This window comes from Cynocephalus volans, chromosome 1, assembly GCF_027409185.1.
Source record: "Cynocephalus volans isolate mCynVol1 chromosome 1, mCynVol1.pri, whole genome shotgun sequence".
NCBI classification, from domain to species: domain Eukaryota; kingdom Metazoa; phylum Chordata; class Mammalia; order Dermoptera; family Cynocephalidae; genus Cynocephalus; species Cynocephalus volans.
Genome location: NC_084460.1, coordinates 287,030,242 through 287,050,845, shown reverse-complemented (window position 1 = coordinate 287,050,845; position 20,604 = coordinate 287,030,242). Strand labels below are relative to the sequence as shown.

General features: G+C 39.5%; 1 protein-coding gene and 1 pseudogene across 1 annotated transcript in view; one reads left to right on the top strand and one right to left on the bottom strand.

The window, feature by feature from the left end:
• WDFY1 (WD repeat and FYVE domain containing 1) overlaps window positions 1-20,604 on the top strand; it is a 51,311-nt gene that overhangs the window by 20,742 nt on the left and 9,965 nt on the right. Inside the window, exons 3-8 of the mRNA XM_063112471.1 lie at window positions 2,588-2,661; window positions 8,659-8,713; window positions 12,009-12,159; window positions 13,937-14,049; window positions 15,906-16,032; window positions 17,164-17,269. Of these exons, the coding sequence (XP_062968541.1) occupies window positions 2,588-2,661; window positions 8,659-8,713; window positions 12,009-12,159; window positions 13,937-14,049; window positions 15,906-16,032; window positions 17,164-17,269 (626 nt within the window). The remainder of the gene's footprint in view (window positions 1-2,587; window positions 2,662-8,658; window positions 8,714-12,008; window positions 12,160-13,936; window positions 14,050-15,905; window positions 16,033-17,163; window positions 17,270-20,604) is intronic.
• Window positions 1,216-1,894, bottom strand: LOC134364629 (pre-mRNA-splicing factor SPF27-like; annotated as a pseudogene).

The window sequence follows — 20,604 nt, the reverse complement described above, 5'->3', positions numbered from 1 at the left end:
TCTCCAGCCTCATAAAATTACCTAGCATATTGTAGTTTTTACACAAAGGAGGGATTTTACATATTTATGTAGTTTGTTATAGGGTTGGGTATAAAAAGAATTGAAAACAAGCTTAAAACTTAGTGCATTAAAGGGGCTGGCTGGTTAGCTCAGAGCACGGTGTTATAACACCAAGATCAAGGGTTCAGATCCCCGTTACAGGCCAACCATCAAAAAAACATTTAGTACCAACTGAAGAGCAAACAAAAATGATGACAATTAGTCTTTGAAATCATCAAAGCATAATTAAAGAGCATTTTGATTGTATGAAGATATATATGTATCTTTGTGGTTATAATTCTTGGACATGATTGTCCTTTATAATCTCAAAGATCAGTATGGTGGATGAGGATGTATAGGCTTGTAGTCAATTCTAGTTGTTTTGTGTTCAGACAATTTTGGTACTTACCTCTCAACTACATAGTTCTTGAATGCAACTGAAACAGTCTCTCTGTGGTCTGATTATGTTGTTAGCTGTGTTTTTGCCTTTTGGTATAATCCAGTATTACAGTTTACTTTCTTCCTTTGGTGAAGAATATCAGCCTATTGTAGAGAGAGAACTTTAAACTATTTTCAAATGGTGACTTCATTTAGAAGATGCTTTTTCTTTTACTTTTTTGTTTGTTTGCTAATTAACAATGTGTTTAGAACTACCTCTTTATTAGTCAAAGTTTAAAGCATAAATCGAAAGTTTCCAACTTCTTGTGCATGTTGAAAGCTTAAAGATCCTGATACTGATTTTTTTTTTTTTTTTTTTTTTTTTTGTTCTTTGGTGGCTAGCTAGAGTGGGGATCCCAACCCTTAGCCTAGGTGCTGTAACACTACACTCTAACCAACTGAGCTAACTGGCCAGCTTAGATCCTGGGATCCAAAATATGGTCCAAGTGGCTCAAAATTAATTCTGTGATATAGTGTTATTCTACAATCATACTTATTTTGAAAGCCTAAAGTTTTCTTATGGCTATAAAAATACCACCAAGTTGAAAATTTTTATTTTGCTAAGATATCCAAATAGAGTTAATAGAATAGTCCACACCTTCTGTAATTTCTAAACATTTAACCATCAGGGGGTCTGAGATGCTGTTGTCCTTCATAGTTCATAGAAAGTTCAGATGGCTGATTTTCTGTGAAAGCCTGACTTTTCTTCCTCTTTACCCACAAAATTAATTTGCCTTTTCAGAAGTCTTGCTGGATGTTTTCTTTGTCTGTCTGCCTCTCCATGTTGTTGCTTAATTAGAGAGATTTCATTTTCTAGTTGGACAATAGTCTGCTTAGTCTCCTAATTCTTACTAACCAGAGAATCCAATTTGACTCCATTTCTCTCAGCATAGATCCAGCAGTGAGTTGCGTGTTCTTTCACTGCTGGTTTAAATCTTGAATATGTTTCCTTAACTTCTGAAGCTCTTTCTGTGTGTGTTTAATCACATGAACAAGATTTTCATTATGTACTTTGCAGGCATTAAGCCTATGCTGTGACATTAGTTCCAGTTTGTCGTTTTGAACCGCTTGATGTTGTAACTGGACATAGAATTGTTTACACATTCTCACCATGCAGTAATGTCCTTTTTCTGACCTGAGGAAGGGGCTGGAAGCTCATATGGTTTCAAACTGAGTAATTCAATCGGTTGTCAAGCAGCCAGTCTTTCAGATTCATTTCTCCTTATGTCATTTTCAAAAGCAGAATAATCCGGGGCTGTCAGGTAGCTCACGTAATTCTTCGTAGGTCAGTATCTGCAAGTTTCTTCCTCCACCAGTGCCACAGCTACTTCCCGCACAGCAGGAGCTTCAGAACCTTGATCAAAACACAGCACACGTCCACCACAGCCTCTCTGGCCACCAAACCTGTGCCCGCCATCCTCTTTCTTTTACTTTTTTATGAGAAGCTGTATTTCAAAGTAAACTCAAGTTCATTTGTTTTGGTTTTGTTTCCTGGCATGCATTTCCTTGTTGCCGTTCTTTCATTGTTAATTAAAATTCCGTAAGTTGAAATGAACCCCCAAATTTCTTTTTCCAAGTGTTCCATTTTATAAATCACTTCAATTCTGATTTTTAGCAGAAGGAGACAGTTTAGAGTTTCTCCTTTCTGAAGCTTGTTCTCTGGCCCATGATTTCTGGAAGAATGTAGGTAGGACACGGAAGGGGTGTGTACATGAGAAGAGGCAGATGCTGTCCCAGCACATCATGCTGCTGTGGACAAGGAAACCTGTCTACACTTCACAGCTCTTGTTACTACAAACTCGGTTCTGTGTGTCACTGCAAAAGGGAGCATTTTTTGATCTTTGGGGAAAAAAAGTAATCCCATGGTGGCTTTCCCAGCTTGCTCACATATGCCATGAAATTGGAATTCCGGTGCTGGGAACCCCTCTTTCCACAGATTCCAGCTACTCGTTGACTTCTGACGGGGAAGGGTGGTAGGGGCAGGGTGACCGACTGAGCATGTGGGTAGCAGATCACCCCCTGTAAGCACTCTTTTTAATAGTAATGTACTTTGAACAATGACTTAAAGTGTTTAGCTTTGCTCATAATGTGGTCTTTGTCTTTCTGGCAGCTCCCTGCTCTGCTATGGCCTACCATCACGATAGCAGACGGATATTTGTGGGGCAGGATAATGGAGCCGTGATGGTAGGTATCTTCTAGAAGGTACTCATTAAATTCTTTATATAGATCCCCCCATGGTCACTTATGTTGGACAGTTTAAATAAAGCTAATGGATGCCTGATTGTTTGGCATAAAAAATCTTTTAATTCAGTGTAGATGTTAAGCCTGTAAATGGATTAATTTTAATTAGTGCTTAATTTTAAACTAGTTCCATGGAGCTCAGAATGCTGTCATGATTGATGGCTTGGTGCTTGGGCTGGCCTGCAAAGCACAGCCTTCATACAGCAAGTATGAGAGCTGTAGGAGCCCCCATCCCTCAGCCGTGATGGTAGAGGGCCTCTATCATTCTGAGTGTGTGTGTGAAAGACAGGAGGGGGAGGGAGACCAAGGTTAGGGACTAGCCATACAGCCACGAACTCATATAACTCTTTAGGGCAGTGCTTCTCAAACTATCTTTGATGAAGGACCAAATATTAAAATTTTCAATCTGTTATTGACTGGTATGCTTTATGGTTCCTATTGTGTATATATATTTATTTATTTTCTCAATTGATATATAATTCATATACCATGATATTCACCATTGTAAAGTGTATAATTCAGTGGTTCTGTAATATATTCATAGGATTGTGCAATCATTACCACTCTCTAATTTCGGAGCATTTTCATCACTCTTCAGAAAAACCCCATACCCATCAGTAGTCACTGCCCCTTCCTCTCCCTTCTCCCTTCCTCCAGCCCCTGGCAATCGCTAATCTACTCTCCGAGTCCAGGAATTTGCCTGTTCTAGACATTTTATGTAAATAGAATCATGCAATATGTGTGTTCTTTTATGTATATATTCTATCAGTTGGCATAGTGTTTTCAAGGTTCATCCATGTGGTAGCTTGAATTAGTTACTTCATTTCTTTTTGTGGTGGAATAGTATTCCATCATGTAGATGTACCACACTTTGTTTATCCATTCATTAGTTGATGGACATTTGGGTTGTCTCCATTTTTTGGCTATTGTGAATAATGCTATTGTGAACATTCAGGTATAAGCTTTTATGTGAACATACGTTTTCAATTTTCTTGTGTATATATACCTAGAAGTGGAATTGGTGGGTCATATGGTAACTATATTTAACTTTTGAGGAACCGTCAAACAGTTTTCCAAAGTGGCTATACTGTTTTATATTGCCACCCAGCAATGTATGAGAATTCTAGTTTTTCACATCATTGCCAACACTTGTTATCTTTTGTTTTGTTTTTCTTTATTGTGTTTTTATTATGGCCATCCTAGTGGTACCTCATTGTGGTTTTGATTTACATTTCCCTAATGACTGGTGACATTGAACATCTTCTCATGTGCTTGTTGGTCATTTGAGTATTTTCTTGGGAGAAGTATCTATTTAAGTCCTTTGTCCATTTTTAATTGGGTTATTTGTTTTTTTATTGTTGAGTTTTAAGAATTTTTTCCATATGCTAGATACTAAACTTTTATCAGATACATGATTTTCAAATATTTTCTCCCATTTTAAGGGTTGTCTTTTCTCTTTATTTAAGTTTGATGAAGTCCAACTTATCTGTTTTTTCTTTTATGGTTGCTTGTGCTTTAGATATCATATCTAAGAAACCATTGTTTAATCCAAGGTCATTTATATAAATCTTTATAGGTATAAACGAGGCTTATATCTATGTTTTCTTTTAAGAATTTTATAGTTTAGCTTTCACATTTAGATCTTTGATCCATTGTGAGTTAATTTTTATATATGAGGGAGGGTTCCGTCTTCATTTTTTTGCATGTGGATATCCAGTTATCCCAGCACCATTGGTTGAAAAGACTATTCTTTCTCCATTGAATTTTCTTGGCACTGTTGACACTACGCCAGCCAGGCAGAGAGCCAGGGAAGCTTCCAGAAGTGAATGTTTTGTGAAGACTTGAGGTGGGAAGGGTCTATGTGTGTTTAAGGACTTGTAGGGGGTTATCCTGGCTTAATGATACTGAGCAACAGGGAGAGATGCCAGGGGCTATTGGAGAAGTGGGCAGTGGCCTGGTTCTGCAGGGCCTTGTAGGCCTGGGTAAAGTTTTAAATTCCACTGTAAATGTGGTTAGACACTACTGAAGGGTTCCAGCAGAAGAATGACATGATATAATTTATATTTTTTAAAGATCCCTCTAGCTGCTTGGTGGGGAGTAGATTGAGGGGCAGCAGGAGTGGCTGCGTGAGAGGTGGGCTGCTGTAGCCATCTGGGTGAGAGGACAGGGGTAGTGAAGATGGGCAGAAGTGGGTGGATTTTATTTACATCAGGATCCAACTGTGATAGCTTGAGTGTGGAGAGGAGGAAGAAGAAGTAGTCAGGTGACAACCAGGGTTTTGGCTTGAGCACCTGGGTAGATAGTGGTATCATTTACTAGGAAGGGAAAGGCTTGGGGTGGGGAGTGGACAGTTGTGGGGAAAAGGGACAAGGAGGAATCACCATATGTTGGTCTGATATACTAGTGAGACATCCAAATGGCTATGCGAGGTTGGCTGGATATGCAAACCTGGAGCCTGGGGGGAGGCCTGGGCAGGGAAGTCATCAGCATGCAGGCCATTTTCAAGCCATAGGAATGACTGATCACTTGGGGAGAGAATGAGAGAAGACAGTGCCCAGACCTGAGTCCTGAAATAACTCTGATATTCAAGAGTGGGGTTGAAGGGGAAGCCAGCCAGGGAAAAAGGGGAAATGATGATCCCTGAGTATGACATTAAGGACTCACATTAGTCGAGTTTCCCAAGATTGCATAGTCATGCAAATCATTTAGGGAATTTACTGAAATATAGATTCCCTAGCTCCGTGCCAGACCCACAGCTTCAGAGTTAGCTGGGAATCTGTATTTTCGGGAAGTCCTTGAGGTGAGCCTTAGGAACAAGTGCTCTAGGGCATCACTGCCCAGCGTGAAGTAGGGGATGGTGGAGTGGTCAGGTTTCTGAATTTTGTTAGCTCGATGTGCCAGTGCATGGGAGATGGGCTCAAGGGGCAAGGCTGAAAGTGGGCATGCCAGTTCGGAGGCTGTTTCAGGAACCCAGCAGGAGACTGCACAACCCTGGAGAAGAGGTGATGCTCCAAGAACTGTCTGGGAAGCAGGGCTCAATGTTTGATTAAATGTGAGTGTCAAAACAGAGATGGGTGTGTTGAGATAGAGAATATCATGTTAAGATGACTTTCACATTTCTAGCCAGGAGGTTAGCTGCCCTCTAGACAAGATGCTGCAGTAGAGGGGAAAGGTGATGAGTTCAGTTTTGTATTTTGGGTTTGTTTTGTTTTTTACAAAGGCGTTAGTCTCCTTGTCAGTATCACTGATACTCCATGGGGCACACTTGCTAGTAGTTCCCCTCTTCTGACAGTAGTTGATGTGCAGTCTCACTTATGGGCCTGGGGGAGCAGGTGGGGACTCGCCCAGGGCAGGAACAGGTGTGAGTGAGTGGGTGGCTGTCGAAGTGGAGTTGGGGGGAGGGCCCCACAGTTCCTTATTTTTAGTTTTTCATTGGTTGATGATTCTCCATTCAGATTTGTTCCTGGCTGCCCAGGGAGAGGGGACCATGCAGCTCAGAGCAGGGCAGGGGACGAAGGGAAGGGAAAGCAGCAGGCTGCCTGGGGGAGGGGGGCATGGCAACAGCGGGAGGGGGCTGGGGTGGCTCCTGGGGTGAGGCACAACCCTGTCTTTGGCTCTCCTGGTGAGGAGTTTCCTTCCCTGCACCCCTACCCCTTCCCTGGCCCCTCATCCCACCCCCAGTGTCCCCTCCCCCAAGACCTACAACGCACAGTCCTGGGAGCCAGAGACACCTTTTGGGGTCCCTGAAACAAGTGGCCTCAGTCATCCAACCCAGCGCTGCAGGGGCTTGGAGGAGGGACAGAGGCAAGCCCCACCCAAGGAAAAATCAGAGATTGAGGGATGGGCAGGGGCTTGCCCAGGACAAGGGGGTGGGGAGAAGACCCCTGTCCCAGAGAGCTGGGTCCCCCTTCCAAGGCCTGGAAGGAGGGGAGCGCCTGAGAGCTCCTGCTTCCTTTTTGGAGTCTGGCCGGCTGGGCCCAGTTGCTTGCCAAGTGACTAGTACATTGTGCTTCGGGATCAACGCTGGGGTAGGACATCGGGCCAGGAGGAGGGTTGGGCCAGAAGGGTCGGGAGGTGCGACAAAGGTGCTTGTGCTTTAGGTGGGAATGTTGACTCCCCCCAACACAGTCATACTGGCTGGGGGCTAAGGTGCTGGGGCCAGCCAAGGAAAGCAGAGCAAGTTCAGTTTGACAGTTGGGTGTATGAGCATGAACCTCAAGGGTTTGGTCTGGGCTGGGGGTTGGGAGTTCTGAGTACTGTTGTCAGTGGAAACTACAACAGTGGCTGACATGAACTGGGCATAGTGGGTAGATCGAGAAGGGCAGAGGGCCAAGGTCACATTCCCTGGGGAATATCAACATTTAAGGGAAAGTCAGAGGACTAGAAGCCCACAGGTGAGACAGACAGAATGGGCACAGTGGAAGGAGAGCCAGCCGGGGCAGTGAATTTCAGGGAGGGTGAGTAACAGCAGAGAGAGGACAAGACCAGGACTGGAACATGACCTTTGGGATGGCAGGGGGAGCCCTTCCAGGTGGTGAGCTGTGGAGTGCAGTGGACTAAGGGGTGACCAGGAGGTGAGGAGCAGAGAGCCTGAGGGTAGCCAGTGTGGGCTCATCTTTAGAGAAGGTGTTGGCTGAGAAGGGGAAAGGAAAGTTGTATTGTAGTTAAAAGAGTTTCCTTGTTGTTTTGGTTTGTTTTTAAAATTAAAGACAATGACTTGATTTTGTTTGAGGGCCGAGAAGAAAGAGGCAGGAGAAAGCACAGGCTTCTGCCCAAGCAGCTCACCCAGTAGTATCTACCAAGGGCGGCTGTTAAATACACAATGAGTAGTGGATCCTTTTTCTACTTCTCCTGGACATTTTATAGGAATGTCATGATGATGTGCACACACATGTATAACAAGAAGCCATGAAGTGCATCTTCAGTTTCCCCAGTGATGGCCGTGTTCCTGCGTTCATCTCTCTGGAGATCCTTCCAGTGGCTCTTGGTTCAAGGGTAGACTCTGGTTGTAGGATGGCACATAAAAACTCTTGTAGCTCTCCACTGGAAAGGTGCAATGCCAGTCCAATTTAGTATTAGTTAACAATTGATCTATTCATCTTCCAACTAACACAGTTTAATATATAATACTGCTACATTCTTGTACTTTGCAAAAACAAGGTGGAGAACAAGAAATCTGTATTCCTTTGTGTGTGCATATTTCTTTTCTCTGGTCATTCAACAATTCAAAATGTCCATGTTACCTAGAGCCTTAAGAACTTATCAATTTAGTATTGATTAATAGAATTCTTAATTAATGCTTTTTCTTTAGAGTTTTGTTTTATTGTCTCGGTTTTATGCTGAGGCTTATTTTTTCACTAAAAATGTATGTACTTTTAATTTTTTCCAAGTTATAGAGTATTACACAGTCTATAGAAAATTTGGAAAATTCAGGAGTATAAAAAGATGATAAAAGCCACCCACGATGTCTAAATTTCCTTTTGTGTGTGTGTTTGTATATTAAACATGTATAATTTTCCCATTAACTTGTTGAAATACCCAATGCCTTTTTTTTATAGTAGCTGAGAATGGACTCTGTTAGTAATGGGTCTTTGCTTTATGTACATCATCTCAAAGGATTTTTTATGTAGCCAAGAGAACAGAATTAACAAAATTTTGCAGTCTGGGGGAAGGGAATATAAAGCACTCACTTGTGGAAGAAGAACTGGACAAAAATGCCATGCTGGTCGCAGCTCTTTCTTCATTCGATTCGGTCTGGTCCCCCAGAGAAATGATGGCCTGAGGAAAGGTCTGATGAAAGAAGCAGTTCATACCATCTTTGAACAGCTCAGCAAAGTCCCAGGTCTTGTGATAACCCATTGTGGATTTTATTTTGTTTCGAAAGTTAAGTTCCTGTTGTTTTTAAAACCTGTTTTCTTACTGCATCCATTTATATTTTAGGAATTTCATATTTCTGAAGATTTTAATAAAATGAACTTTATCAAGACCTACCCAGGTAATTATAATACACATGCACACACTCTTGCATGTGTACATGTAGGTATACACATAAAAAACTAGAACATCATCTCTCATGAGTAAAATTAGGTTTTCACATTAACTTTTTAGTTTTGTTATATCAACTATGAGAGAGACAATTAACTTTTCAGAGTTATTTGACATCCTTTTCCTACTCATTAACATTAAAAATTCTGTATCTCGCATATGTATATCAGATTTAATTTAACCATTCTTCTGTTATTGGATATGTGTACGGCTGGCCGATATGATGATCTGATCCCTTGACCTTGGTGTTACAACACTGTGCTGTAACCAGCTGAGCTAACTGGCCAGCCCTGCTTCCATTTTTTGCTAACACACACTATTTTATTTATACATATGTATGTATCTGTGAGTGTGTGTATAATTTATAGATATATATACACACACTAACTAATCCTGTAATTCTGGTCACCTGTATTTAAGACAAATTTCCACAAATGGAGTGACTAGGTAAAACATTTTAAAAAGTTGTTTAATGCTCTAGATTTGTTTTGCAAACTGCTTCACAGCAATAGTGTAAAAATACTGTAAACTTTTACGGCACCATGAGTAGTGGCTGAGAGTGCCTGCTCATTAAGTCTTCAAAACATTGCTGCCTTACAATTTTTTTTTTGCCAACTTGATAGTCAAAAAAGTTCTCAATTTGAAAATTATTTAAGCTTTATTTAATGCCTATCATTTGTCATCTTTTATGAATGTTGCTTGTAATTTTGCCCATACTCCCAGGGAGTTGTAGTGTTTTCTAATTGAATTATAAGCTTTCACTGCAAAGCTATCAGTGCTTTGGAACATCTGTGGCGTATACATTTTTCCCAGTTGTTACTTTGCCTTAGATATTATTACCTTGCAAATTTAGATATTTTTAAACTTAACAAAAGCAAGTTCCTAATGCTAACTTTAGATTGAAATTGTAAAAACCGAAGTGGTTTCATTAAGTTGTGGATTCCCATCAGATCATTTAACTGATTCTCAGAAAGTTTGCCTGAAGGCATAACAGTTAGCCTCATTTTATTCACCCTATATTTCTAAAATTTTATATTTCATGCATGTGGATAAAGGTGAAAATTAGAGCCTAGATGTTTACAGTATATGTAGTTCATCTCGGTGAAATTTGATGTAATAGTAGGATACAGAAAAGAGATTTTTGAACTTTAATAAGAAGGCCAAATTGCTTCTCCCTAGATATTGTTTCACCTGTTCCAAATTTAAAATAGGAGAAAGTGATGCGACAATAACCATACATTTGAACTTGGATTATGTTGGTCAGGGAAACTGTTTTGTGACAGTGAATGATAATAACAGTTTGCAATTTTGCATTGTTGAATAATGTATAAACACTGCAGTGTTATTACAGCAACAGAAACAACTTTGAATTCTCAGCTACCACTCGCAGCCTTATCTTTAAAATAATCAAGAATTCGTAAGTTCATTTATGAAGTATATACCTAGGAATTTGGAGACCTTTTCTTATATGCCCGATGACTGTTTTTGTTAAAAAGTAAATTCCTTAATAAATTATTGTATTATCATTAAGTTCTTTATTAAATTATTTCATATTTATATGTCTTATGTTGTTTACGCCTATATTTTGGTTGTCAAAATTTTTTATGGGCAATAGAATAGCATAGTTCTTATAGTGTTTACCAGACCTTTGCACTTCATTGACTAATAACATTTTTAAAAATGTTTGGAGGACTAATATAGGGATTGCCAAATTTTTTATTTTGCCAAGTGAGAGATTTTAAAAAATAAAAATGAAGCAAAAAAAATAGCATATTGGACCATAATTTTATAAAAGAAAGGACACCTGAAAAACAAAACAGCAGAAAGGATATAATCTTAGGAAGAGGACAGTTCTTCCCCCTGCAAAAAAGATAGTTGACTACTTAGTCCAGCATCTTTACCACCAACTAGTATAAATCTTGTCTCTGTCCTGAGTTTGACAGCTGCAGGTTTAGTGGGAAAAGCGTTTGGGCTCAGACAGACCAAGTTAATCTATACCTTATTAGACTTTGGTCATGTATTTAATGTGTTTAATGTTTGTTTCTGAGTTTTATTATCTGAAAATGGGCATAATACACAACCTGTAAGTGTTCCAAATTAAAAATATTATTAAAGAAGAAAAAGCACTAAGCCCCACATTAGTCACCGAGTCAGGTCTTAGCTGATGGTACTTCTCGTTAGCTGAGACTTGGTTTGCTTGAATTTAAGATTAATAGCTATTAGAGCACCCTCTAAGTTTCAGGATCCTTCATGAGTATTTAATTATTAGTGTAACCTCCTAGCAGTGGATGAATCTGACCTTTTCAGAGACTTTTGCGGAGAGTCCCTCAGTTCTTCCGAAGTAGCTAAGAGCAACATCAGTGGTTTCTCTGTCTAGCGTCTGACTTCATTCCTCAGATTGGGCATTTATTAAACACCTACTGCATGCAAGGTCCTGTACCAGATGAAGTAGAAGGCAGGTCACCACCCTGGTGTGGCTTATAGTCGACTTGGAAATATTTCAGAAGTTAGGTGATAGAATACCTTCCTCATTATCAGCTATCATTTTGAAATCGAGAACTTCACAAATATTTTGTTTTTATAAATAATAAATGGTTATACACAAACAAAAATTATTCCAGAAACAAAATGCTTAACACTATTTTTAATTTTAGAAAAGTACAGTTGGGAACACTTACTCTATTTTATGGAATGAAGAGTTGCCCAATTCTAGAATTGCAATAAAACCAGATAAAAAAGAATTGCAGTCTCTCTTATTTACAATGCCAGTGTTTTCTAAAGGGTCAAACCACAAAAGCTTTAGATTTAAAAAAAAAAAAAATTACTCTGTTAAGAAAAGACTGCTGCTCTGCTGCTTCCCATATGGAACTCATCAATAGTTAAGGCTTTTCAGAGCAAAATAAAAATGTTCTCCTAAGCCTAGCAAAAAACAAACAAACAAACAAATTCTATTTCTGATTGTTATTCATATCCCTCCTGAGCATTGCTCTTTAATGGTTTGTAGCTTCTGACAGCCTTTTGCACGGGGAGGCGGAGAGGCAGGGTCTTGGACAGAGTGTAGGGACCAGGCAGTCTGCTCACAGAGGGCAGGTATTTCCATGATATGACTGTTTGGATGTGCACAAGAGTACAGGCCGACTAGATTGCGAAGCTGAGCCTCAGTTTCTGTCTTGGGAGAGTTTCTGTGCTTCTGGAAATCATGTTTCTTCCTGAAGGGCACAGACTGTCCCTTTCTGTTCCTGCAGCTCATCAGAACCGGGTGTCTGCGATTATCTTCAGCCTGGCCACAGAGTGGGTGATCAGCACCGGCCACGACAAGTGTGTCAGCTGGATGTGCACCCGCAGCGGGAACATGCTCGGGCGGCGCTTCTTCACTTCCTGGGCTTCGTGCTTACAGTATCCTTCAAAGTGCTGGGCCTCCCTTCCCAATACCTCTTTCTCTCAATATTTAGTTTAGAATCTGATCATAAACTGTTAATTGAGATCTGAAGAATGAATGAATTCTACATATTTCACCTAAAATCCAAGAATTTCTGTATCTGCTCTTTTTTGGTAAAAAATGGGTTTATTAAAATAATAAATGAATTGCTGTTCTCTGCTGGGAAGTTCTTTCTATAGGTTTGTTTTTGTTTTTTTGTCGTTTTCTTTTTTTTGGGCAGCTGGCCAGTACTGGGATCTGAACCCTTGACCTTGGTGTTTTCAGTACCATGCTCTAACCAGCTGAACTAACCAGCCAGCCCACTATAGGTTTTTAATACAAAATTGTAGAAATCCCAAGCCTCATTAATGCATACGCCTCTCCTCATTCCTTTGCATTTCAAATTGAAATGCTTTTTATTGCATGAAAAAAGAAAAAACAGGCATTGATCATCTAGTAATTGGTTACTTGCAGACCCTGTAAGAAAATATACCATATAATAAGCCCTGGGGTTCATAAATGAGCTATAAGGAGTTTTATGCAAAACTTCTGTTTAATGTTTTTTGTGTGTGTTGTGAGGGCCCGTAATCCTTATAATACTCTCAAAGATGCCTCAGGAGCTCCAAAAATGTTAAAAATTACTGCCCTGAAAATTTCCTACTACTACGTGGAATTTGTTACCATATAAATCTCACCCTTGCTTAAGTCTAGCTCTGGTTGCTGTGTATCTTAGTGATGGCAAAATCAAGACTGTGAGCAACAGGCAAGTACTCCACAGTAGTTTCTCCGTCAAAGTTGAATGTCCGGCCTTGTAAAATTATTTTTTTCCATCGATAGCCTTTTTGTAAAATGTTTGCTATAAATGGATGCACAGCATGGAATATTCAAAATAAGCACTTAAAATAGTATCATGCACTTCAGGATCAAACAAGGAGAAAATACTGAGATACACTATGTGCTGAATAAGTGTTTCTGTTAAGCACTAGGCCTCTCACAATGGGTTTATAGAAAATGGCACGGAATCATGTAGTCAGGGCTCAGCTTGCGGTGCTCCTTTTCGCCCGTGTTTTGGAATAATAGTAGTTATCCCATTGTAAATAGTAGTTATCTTGTTGTGTATAAATTACTGGTTTTCCCAAATTTCTCAGACCACAAACTGAGAAAGTACTGAGTTGTTACCCATAGTTAATATATTTTTAATTTAAATTTACTACTATCACAAATAACTGCCTTTTGGATTATTAAGCTGTCCACAGTAATTTAAAGTAAATCATCCTCTTCATTTAAAGATAAATCATTTAGGCTGAAAGAAAGATGGTTCATTTTCTGTATTTACTGTCAGTTTTACTTTATTTTCAGACGTATTTCATAGATAGCCACTTTGTTCTAGTACTTCCTTGCTTTTTTCATTATCTAGCAATTTTACTCTGTTAAACTTTATTATAACTTGATCATAACTACCTGTTTTCATGTCTGTCTTCTCGGCCAGCTCTTATCTTTTTTATTGCCAGTTCTCAGGATATTGCTTGGTATAGTAACAGGCACTCAATGAATAATCGTTGAATACATAAATACTAATTTTCCCAGTAATTCTAGCTGTCTTAATTTTTTTTCCTTCAATATTTACATATAGTGTGATGGTCAGTTGAGTATTTCCTTTTTGTTATAGTTTTAGGGTTGTGCTTATTCTCTTTCAAATGCATGGGAGGATTTTGAGATGGATTCTGTTATATATCTTTGACTGTTTCTCCTCAGATATGACTTTGATACTCAGTATGCTTTTGTTGGTGATTATTCTGGACAGATCACCCTGCTGAAGCTTGAACAGAACATCTGTTCAGTTATCACAACCCTCAAAGGACATGAAGGTAGGCTGTGTAATCACCCAACAGATTTTCACCTAATTTGGACATCCAAATTCTGTTCTCAGCTTTGTGGTTTCATGAATGATCAACTTCTCATTATCTGTCAGATTTCAATTTGATTAGCCAGAGGTGGTATTTAGAGTGAAAACTAAAAGAAGATAGCGCGTTGGGTTCAGTTTCTTGTTGTCAAAATTCCTTTCAGATTGCTTGTATGGATAATACTTTCTGTGTTGCTTATCTTGTTAAATTAAATATTGTTTCTGAAGACCTTTAAAATTTCTTGTAAATGGTAAGGCCTTTGGAAGAATTGTTATTATTATCATTATTATTACTAATACTATTTTTAATTTATCAGTTTCTAGGACACTGAGCAAGACCTGATAGATCAGGATAACCAAAAGAAATGTATGGGCTGGTTCAGCCTTTAGTTGGGAAACATACCCTGGATAGGGACTGAAGGAAGAAAATTATTGGGTGGAATTTCATTATTTCTATAGTGCTTTGAGTTGGCAAACCTCTGTGGAGGGGCCTTAAAATTCCATTAGCTGTATTGAGTAACTTGCCATGTCTACATGTATAATCATGTAGAAGTGTCATTGGATACTAAGCTATAATGTAATGCAGTTTTTATACAGATCACGGGATCATATTCTGGTGTGAGTCATAAATTACAAGCTTTGAGGCCATCTGGTTTAGAATGAAGACTTGGGGATTTGTTGAAAGAATTAATGATGTACTTAGATCAGGGACCTTGTAGGGGAAAAGGAAGAAAGGAGAACAGCAAGTTAGAATAGGTTTGGGCAGCAAAGCAGACGCCCCTGAGGAAACTTCTTTCTGCTTATGACTAATTCTGTCATGATTCCCAGGCTCTCAAGTATTCTCTGGGTTTCCAAGGGCAGAATGGGTTCTGGCAGCTACATAGTAGTTTTCCTATTGAAAGACCATGTTAATCTGCTCTTAGGCCTCTAGTTGATGTGCGTGGGGCATAGGATTAGACAGGGTCAGAATTTGTGCAAAATTTACCTCTGTAGCTAGTTTTGCAGAATACTGTGTTTCACTTTTGTTTTCTTTTTGAAAAGTTTATGAGAGAGACTGGTTTCTGCTGTTTGCTTTTGTATATAGCTTCATTAGTTTTCTGTATACCTACCAAAATTATTATTAGCTTGTGTGACTGGTTTTCAGTTTTATTAAGTTGCATAATAATTTTCTTCTAGGCAAAGAGCAATCAATGAACAGTGAAGAGATATGTTGAAAGAAATCTGTAGAAACAAAGATTTCCACAAGGGTATCAAATTTGATAAATTAGCCAATACAGAGTGTAAAATATATGGTTTAGATTTTTTACCTAAACTCTTTGGCATAACTTTGTGGTACACCTACAGCTTTTTTTCTGAGGCATTTAATTCTTAAACACAGGAGTCTTGGGGTAAAATGCTTGCAAGTTCTCAGAAACCTGGAATAATGTAAAATTTATATAAGATAACCACTTTACTGTTTTTCTCATTAAATATTAAGAGCAATTTTTTTCTTCAAAAGCTTTTTCTAAACTAATATTTAGCTACTTTATTATTTTTTAGTACAGAACAAGGAAAAACTTCAAAAATCTTTGTATTCAAAGTAGTTTGGTGCACAACCAAAAATCCTAATTTTATGGCTTTGGATAATGGATGTGCTATGTCTTTTCTCTGATTCATGATCACTGGGTGAATGACCCATTGTACAATGTTTTTACTTAAGAGTCAGCTGGTCCTAATTGGTCTTAGCTGTCAAATGTGTAAGTCCTGATGTAGAGCTACACTTAACCTCTAGCTCCCTGGCCCCCTTCTCTCTCTCTCTCTCTCTCCATCTCAAATCCCTAGGTGGTGTCACCTGCCTCTGGTGGGACCCTATTCAACGGTTACTCTTCTCTGGAGCATCTGACAACAGCATCATCATGTGGGACATTGGAGGAAGGAAAGGCCGGACGCTCTTGCTTCAGGGCCATCAGTGCGTGACCATTCGTGGGGGTGGGGAAAGAGTCTGAGTTTGCGGAGACCCAGGGCAAAACATTAGTATTCTGATACTACTTTCTCCAAATCTTATCTTTTCAGAGAGCAGTTTGATAGGGTTCAGTTCATGTGTAACCGTTTTCTGTCAGTCCTGAGTGTCTGGTGTTCGGCAGGGTTTTCTTCCTTTTTAGTCCTCAGAGCACTTATTGCTTTTCTCTCCCCAAGAGTCGCCCCATTGAGACATGCACTTAAGGCAGGTGTGGGTTGGGAACTGCAGGTGAGGACTTTGACCACGGAAAGTTGCGTGTCATGCGATACTCTGAGATTTTTAAACTGGGAGCCTAACTTGTTTTTTTAAATTCTAAAAGGTATTTCATTAAAAACTAATGTATGTTTTGACTCAGTCTTATTTGCCTAAGCGATGACATTGTAATAGGCTCTTGCCTTCTGGTCTTGAAAGGAAAAGGAACCCCCGCTTCATCCCCTTTTCCTGTCTTCCTTGTTATTGGTTAGTCTGTGTACTGTAATTACAGTCAAGTTGATAATCAGCCAATGTTCTGTAAAAGTCAACAGGCCAGGAGATTGTTTCCTTAGGCATCCAGAGGAGTAGTCTGACAAGCATGCAGGAAAGAGGTAGATTTCTTCACCCCATCTGTGTGTGTGCGTGTGTATGCATGTGCGTGTGCATGTGCGCATGCGTGTGTGTATGCTTCTAGTGACCTCCGTGGTGCTTCACTACTTGTTCGTGTGACTTGTGTTCCAGTGAGGGAGTGACACTTCCTTTATTCTTCTTTGTTTCTGCACAAGTAGCTAAATCTTGTTGCATCTGAAAGAGAAATGATGGTGATTAATCCAGAAAACCATAGTCCTCACCTCATCTCTGACGTGTAATTCCTAATGATTGATTTGAAAGTAGTAGTATTTACTTTATAGACACTATGATTTGTTATAATAAGTTATATAATGCCAAGTAGAGTTTATACTAGAACCCATATTACCATACCAAATAGTCAGTGTAAACTGCCACTTGCTAATTCTAATGAGGGGAGAGATTTGAGTCTAAATGAAGACAATTTCTCATATGTTTTTCTGCACTGAGACAAGTGACTGTTGTCTGTGCCATTTGCAGTGACAGGGTGCAGTCGCTGTGTTACTTGCAGCTCACGAGGCAGCTCGTCTCCTGTTCCTCGGATGGTGGAATTGCAGTGTGGAACATGGATGTTAGCAGAGAAGAGGTAAGAGACAAGAGCATATCAAGGCTGATAAGGGGAGGTCCCCAAGAAATTGTCTTCTGCGTTTCCCATCCTGTGGGCCATGAATGCCAGCCGAGCTGTGGACAGTCCCAGCTCCTCACAATTCTGCCTGCGGATCATTGTGTGATGAAGTCCTGCATGATATTTTGCACTGCATCCTCTACTCATTTGAGAGTTTCCACCAAAGAGCAGCAATATATACAGACAGCATTTAGGCTGATTCTCGGCCTTGAGACATACACTGAAGGACACTTTGAGACAGGCAGTCTTCCTGCATACCCAGATATTTGGATTGCCCAGAGGCCCCGTGGAGTGCCATTGTGGTCCCAGAGCATGCCTGTGTGGAAACCCTGAGAGGTGCACCACTGATTCCCATCAGGGACATAACTCAGTGCTTGACGTTTTTCCAGGAAAATATGTTTTATTTCTCTGCTTTTATTTTCCACTGAGTTCTATTCCAGTGAGTTCATGTCGAGATAGTGTTCTTTTCAGGTGACCTGATTTCTCACTTCTTTGGGCCACTAACTAGTTGTGAGACCTTGTTTAGATAAGTGCCCTAATTTTTCTGAGTGTCCATTTTCTCTTCCATAGAGTGAAATTGTTGAATGAGATGACTTCTAAGGTCTCTTCCAGTTCTCAGTTCTTTATACAGACACTCTGTCTAAACAATTTCTCTTATTTTTCTTTCTTTCTTTTTTTTTGGCGGCTGGGCAGAATGGGGATCCGAACCCATGACCCTTATTTTTCTATTTTTAGTAATGCTGCAGTGAATATTCTTGATTGCTCAATTATTTATTTTAGATTTCTGAAAATAGATCTTCTGGGCCTAAGGATATGTATATTCTTTTTTTTTTTTTTTAAAAAAGATGACCGGTAAGAGGATCTTAACCCTTGACTTGGTGTTGTCAGCACCACACTCTCCCAAGTGAGCCAACCGGCCATCCCTATACAGGGATCCAAACCCATGGCCTTGGTGTTATTGGCACCACATTCTCCCAAGTAAGCCACGGGCCGGCTCTTAAGGCTTTTTATAGATATAATCACATGATTTCCAGGCAGGATTTTCAATCTCATCCTGCCAGCACTGGCATCATTTGTCTTTTCTAAGTGGTATACAACCTGTGATGTCAATAGCAAAAGAGTTGATTTCTGAGAAGATCTTAGAGTATGAGGGATGTTAATGATTTATAGTTTAACTTCAGAAACATTTGTTGAGCACCCACAGGGAAGCCATTCAGTCTGGAAAGAGATGAATGTGCATAATAAATGGTTTATGATATTGCATTGCAGTACATACTGTGTTGCTTGATGTCACACGATCTGTTCAGTGTGCTGTCTTTTATAGTGACCTATGGTTAAATGTACTATGCGCCATTGCAATGGACACCATGCTTTAATGCAGAATTCCCATCAACCTCTGTGTGTGTGTCTGCTTTGTCTTGCCTCTGATAATTTGTGAGTCTGATTCTCACTGAATAAGTCTTCAATTTTTTAGCATACTCCAGAAAAAGAAATCAAGGGGGTTTAACCTATTTAAAAAAAATAGTGACATCACTCATTTCCAGACTTTATGGCTACCATGTTCTATACACAAAGATTCTTGCCTGTAAGAGGCTTGCAATCTAGTGAAGGAAATAGATATGCCTGTAAATAATAAAATGCGGTCCACAATACAGAGATCTACTGATTGCTAGGTTTTTTAGTAACCATGTAAGACAAATCAAATAGAGGAAAGTCTGATGACATGTCTGCTGGTTCATTTCTCCTTTTCAATTTTCTAAAAATCTTTTAGTAAGGCTTAGAGTAACTTGTTATTAAACGTTTATAACATTGGGTCAATATTATAGAATGTATACTACTTCCTTTGTAAAGATTTATTTGAACTGTGTTTTGTGTTTATCAGCTACTAGTCATATATACCAAGAACATCTGGGTAGTCCACTGTTCTGTTTCATGGGCTTTTGGCTGGTTGTTTTTCAGTCTTATTTTGAAAAAGCAGCAAACTGGGAGAGACAATATGCTCCCTGAGTAATGAGGGAAGGAGATTGCTGGGGCCCAGTGGGAGTGGTGGCTCTCCTAAGGGTGTAACAACTTGAATTTCAACCTACTGTTATTATCCTTTGCAAATTCTTTTAGAAAAAGCACTTAGTAAATGAGAGCAGGATTCCCACTTTCAGGGTTGCATCATGGTGGAGTGTATTTGTACATCCAGGGAAAGAAAAACAGTCAATGTCGGTCAAGGTGCTTCCTGAGTGGGCAGCCCACTTCCTTTTTAGTCATCTGTGGAAAGAAAATTGTGTCCAAAGGATGCATTATGTTTAGTAGTTTTTTTTTTTAAGCTAGCTGAGTAAATGTAGTACAAAGATAAGCAGGCTGTGATCTGTAAGGTTCTGACCCTGAGTTTGGGTTTTGTACAATTTATAGGACTTCCTTAGGCAAGGGCATAGAGGATTGATCCCAGATTCTCTAGGTACACAATGCTTGCCTGGAATTTCTTTCTAAGTCATCCATGAATACTGACTGGAGCATTTCCAACCCATTGTGGCTGTCAACCACCACTGTATATCAGGTTAGAAGCAAATCTGTCTTCCTGTCAAATCATAAGTAGAGGGGCTCCTTTTTAGTAGTCACAAAATGTAAATGAATAAGTAACAGTAATTAGAATGAATCCTCTTGAAAAGAGAACCTTATTTTAAACTTGTAGATTCCAAAATATACTTGTGTAATATTTTACGTGTTCGTTGTAATGCAGGTAAATGCAGCAGTTAGTGGTTGTAGTGCAGTGGAATTGTTCTAGTCATATCATCTTTGTTCAGATTAGGCAGACGGAACAAGGTGTAGAAAAGAGAGTGAAACCATCATGATACTTGATTAATATTCTCATTTGCTTTTCTCAGCACAAAACAAAACTTTTTCTCCTTAGATAATGAGCATATAGCAGGATGGCTCATTTGAATTCTGAGTATTAAAAGAAATAAAGTTATGGGCATTTCTTATATTAAAATATGTTCTAAAAAGCCTGTTTATTTCTGACTGACTTTAGTTTGTTATCTGAAATTATTTTAAGCATATTTTTCCTTCCCTTGTGCCCCTCTGCCCTGCAGCTCAGCAAAATAATACTCTTTCCTAAACCCTTAGACAGAATTATGCTCCCTGAGGCAAGAGCTGAGTTCGATTGGTGTCGTACCCCAGAACTGTGTTTGGAGACTCCTTTGTGTTGAAGTGAATAGGGTCCATTTACCGAGGCTGGACAGAGCGTAGTGGACAGAGGGACACGGGCTGGGCTTCCGGGTCTCCAGGATCTCCATCTGCTGACT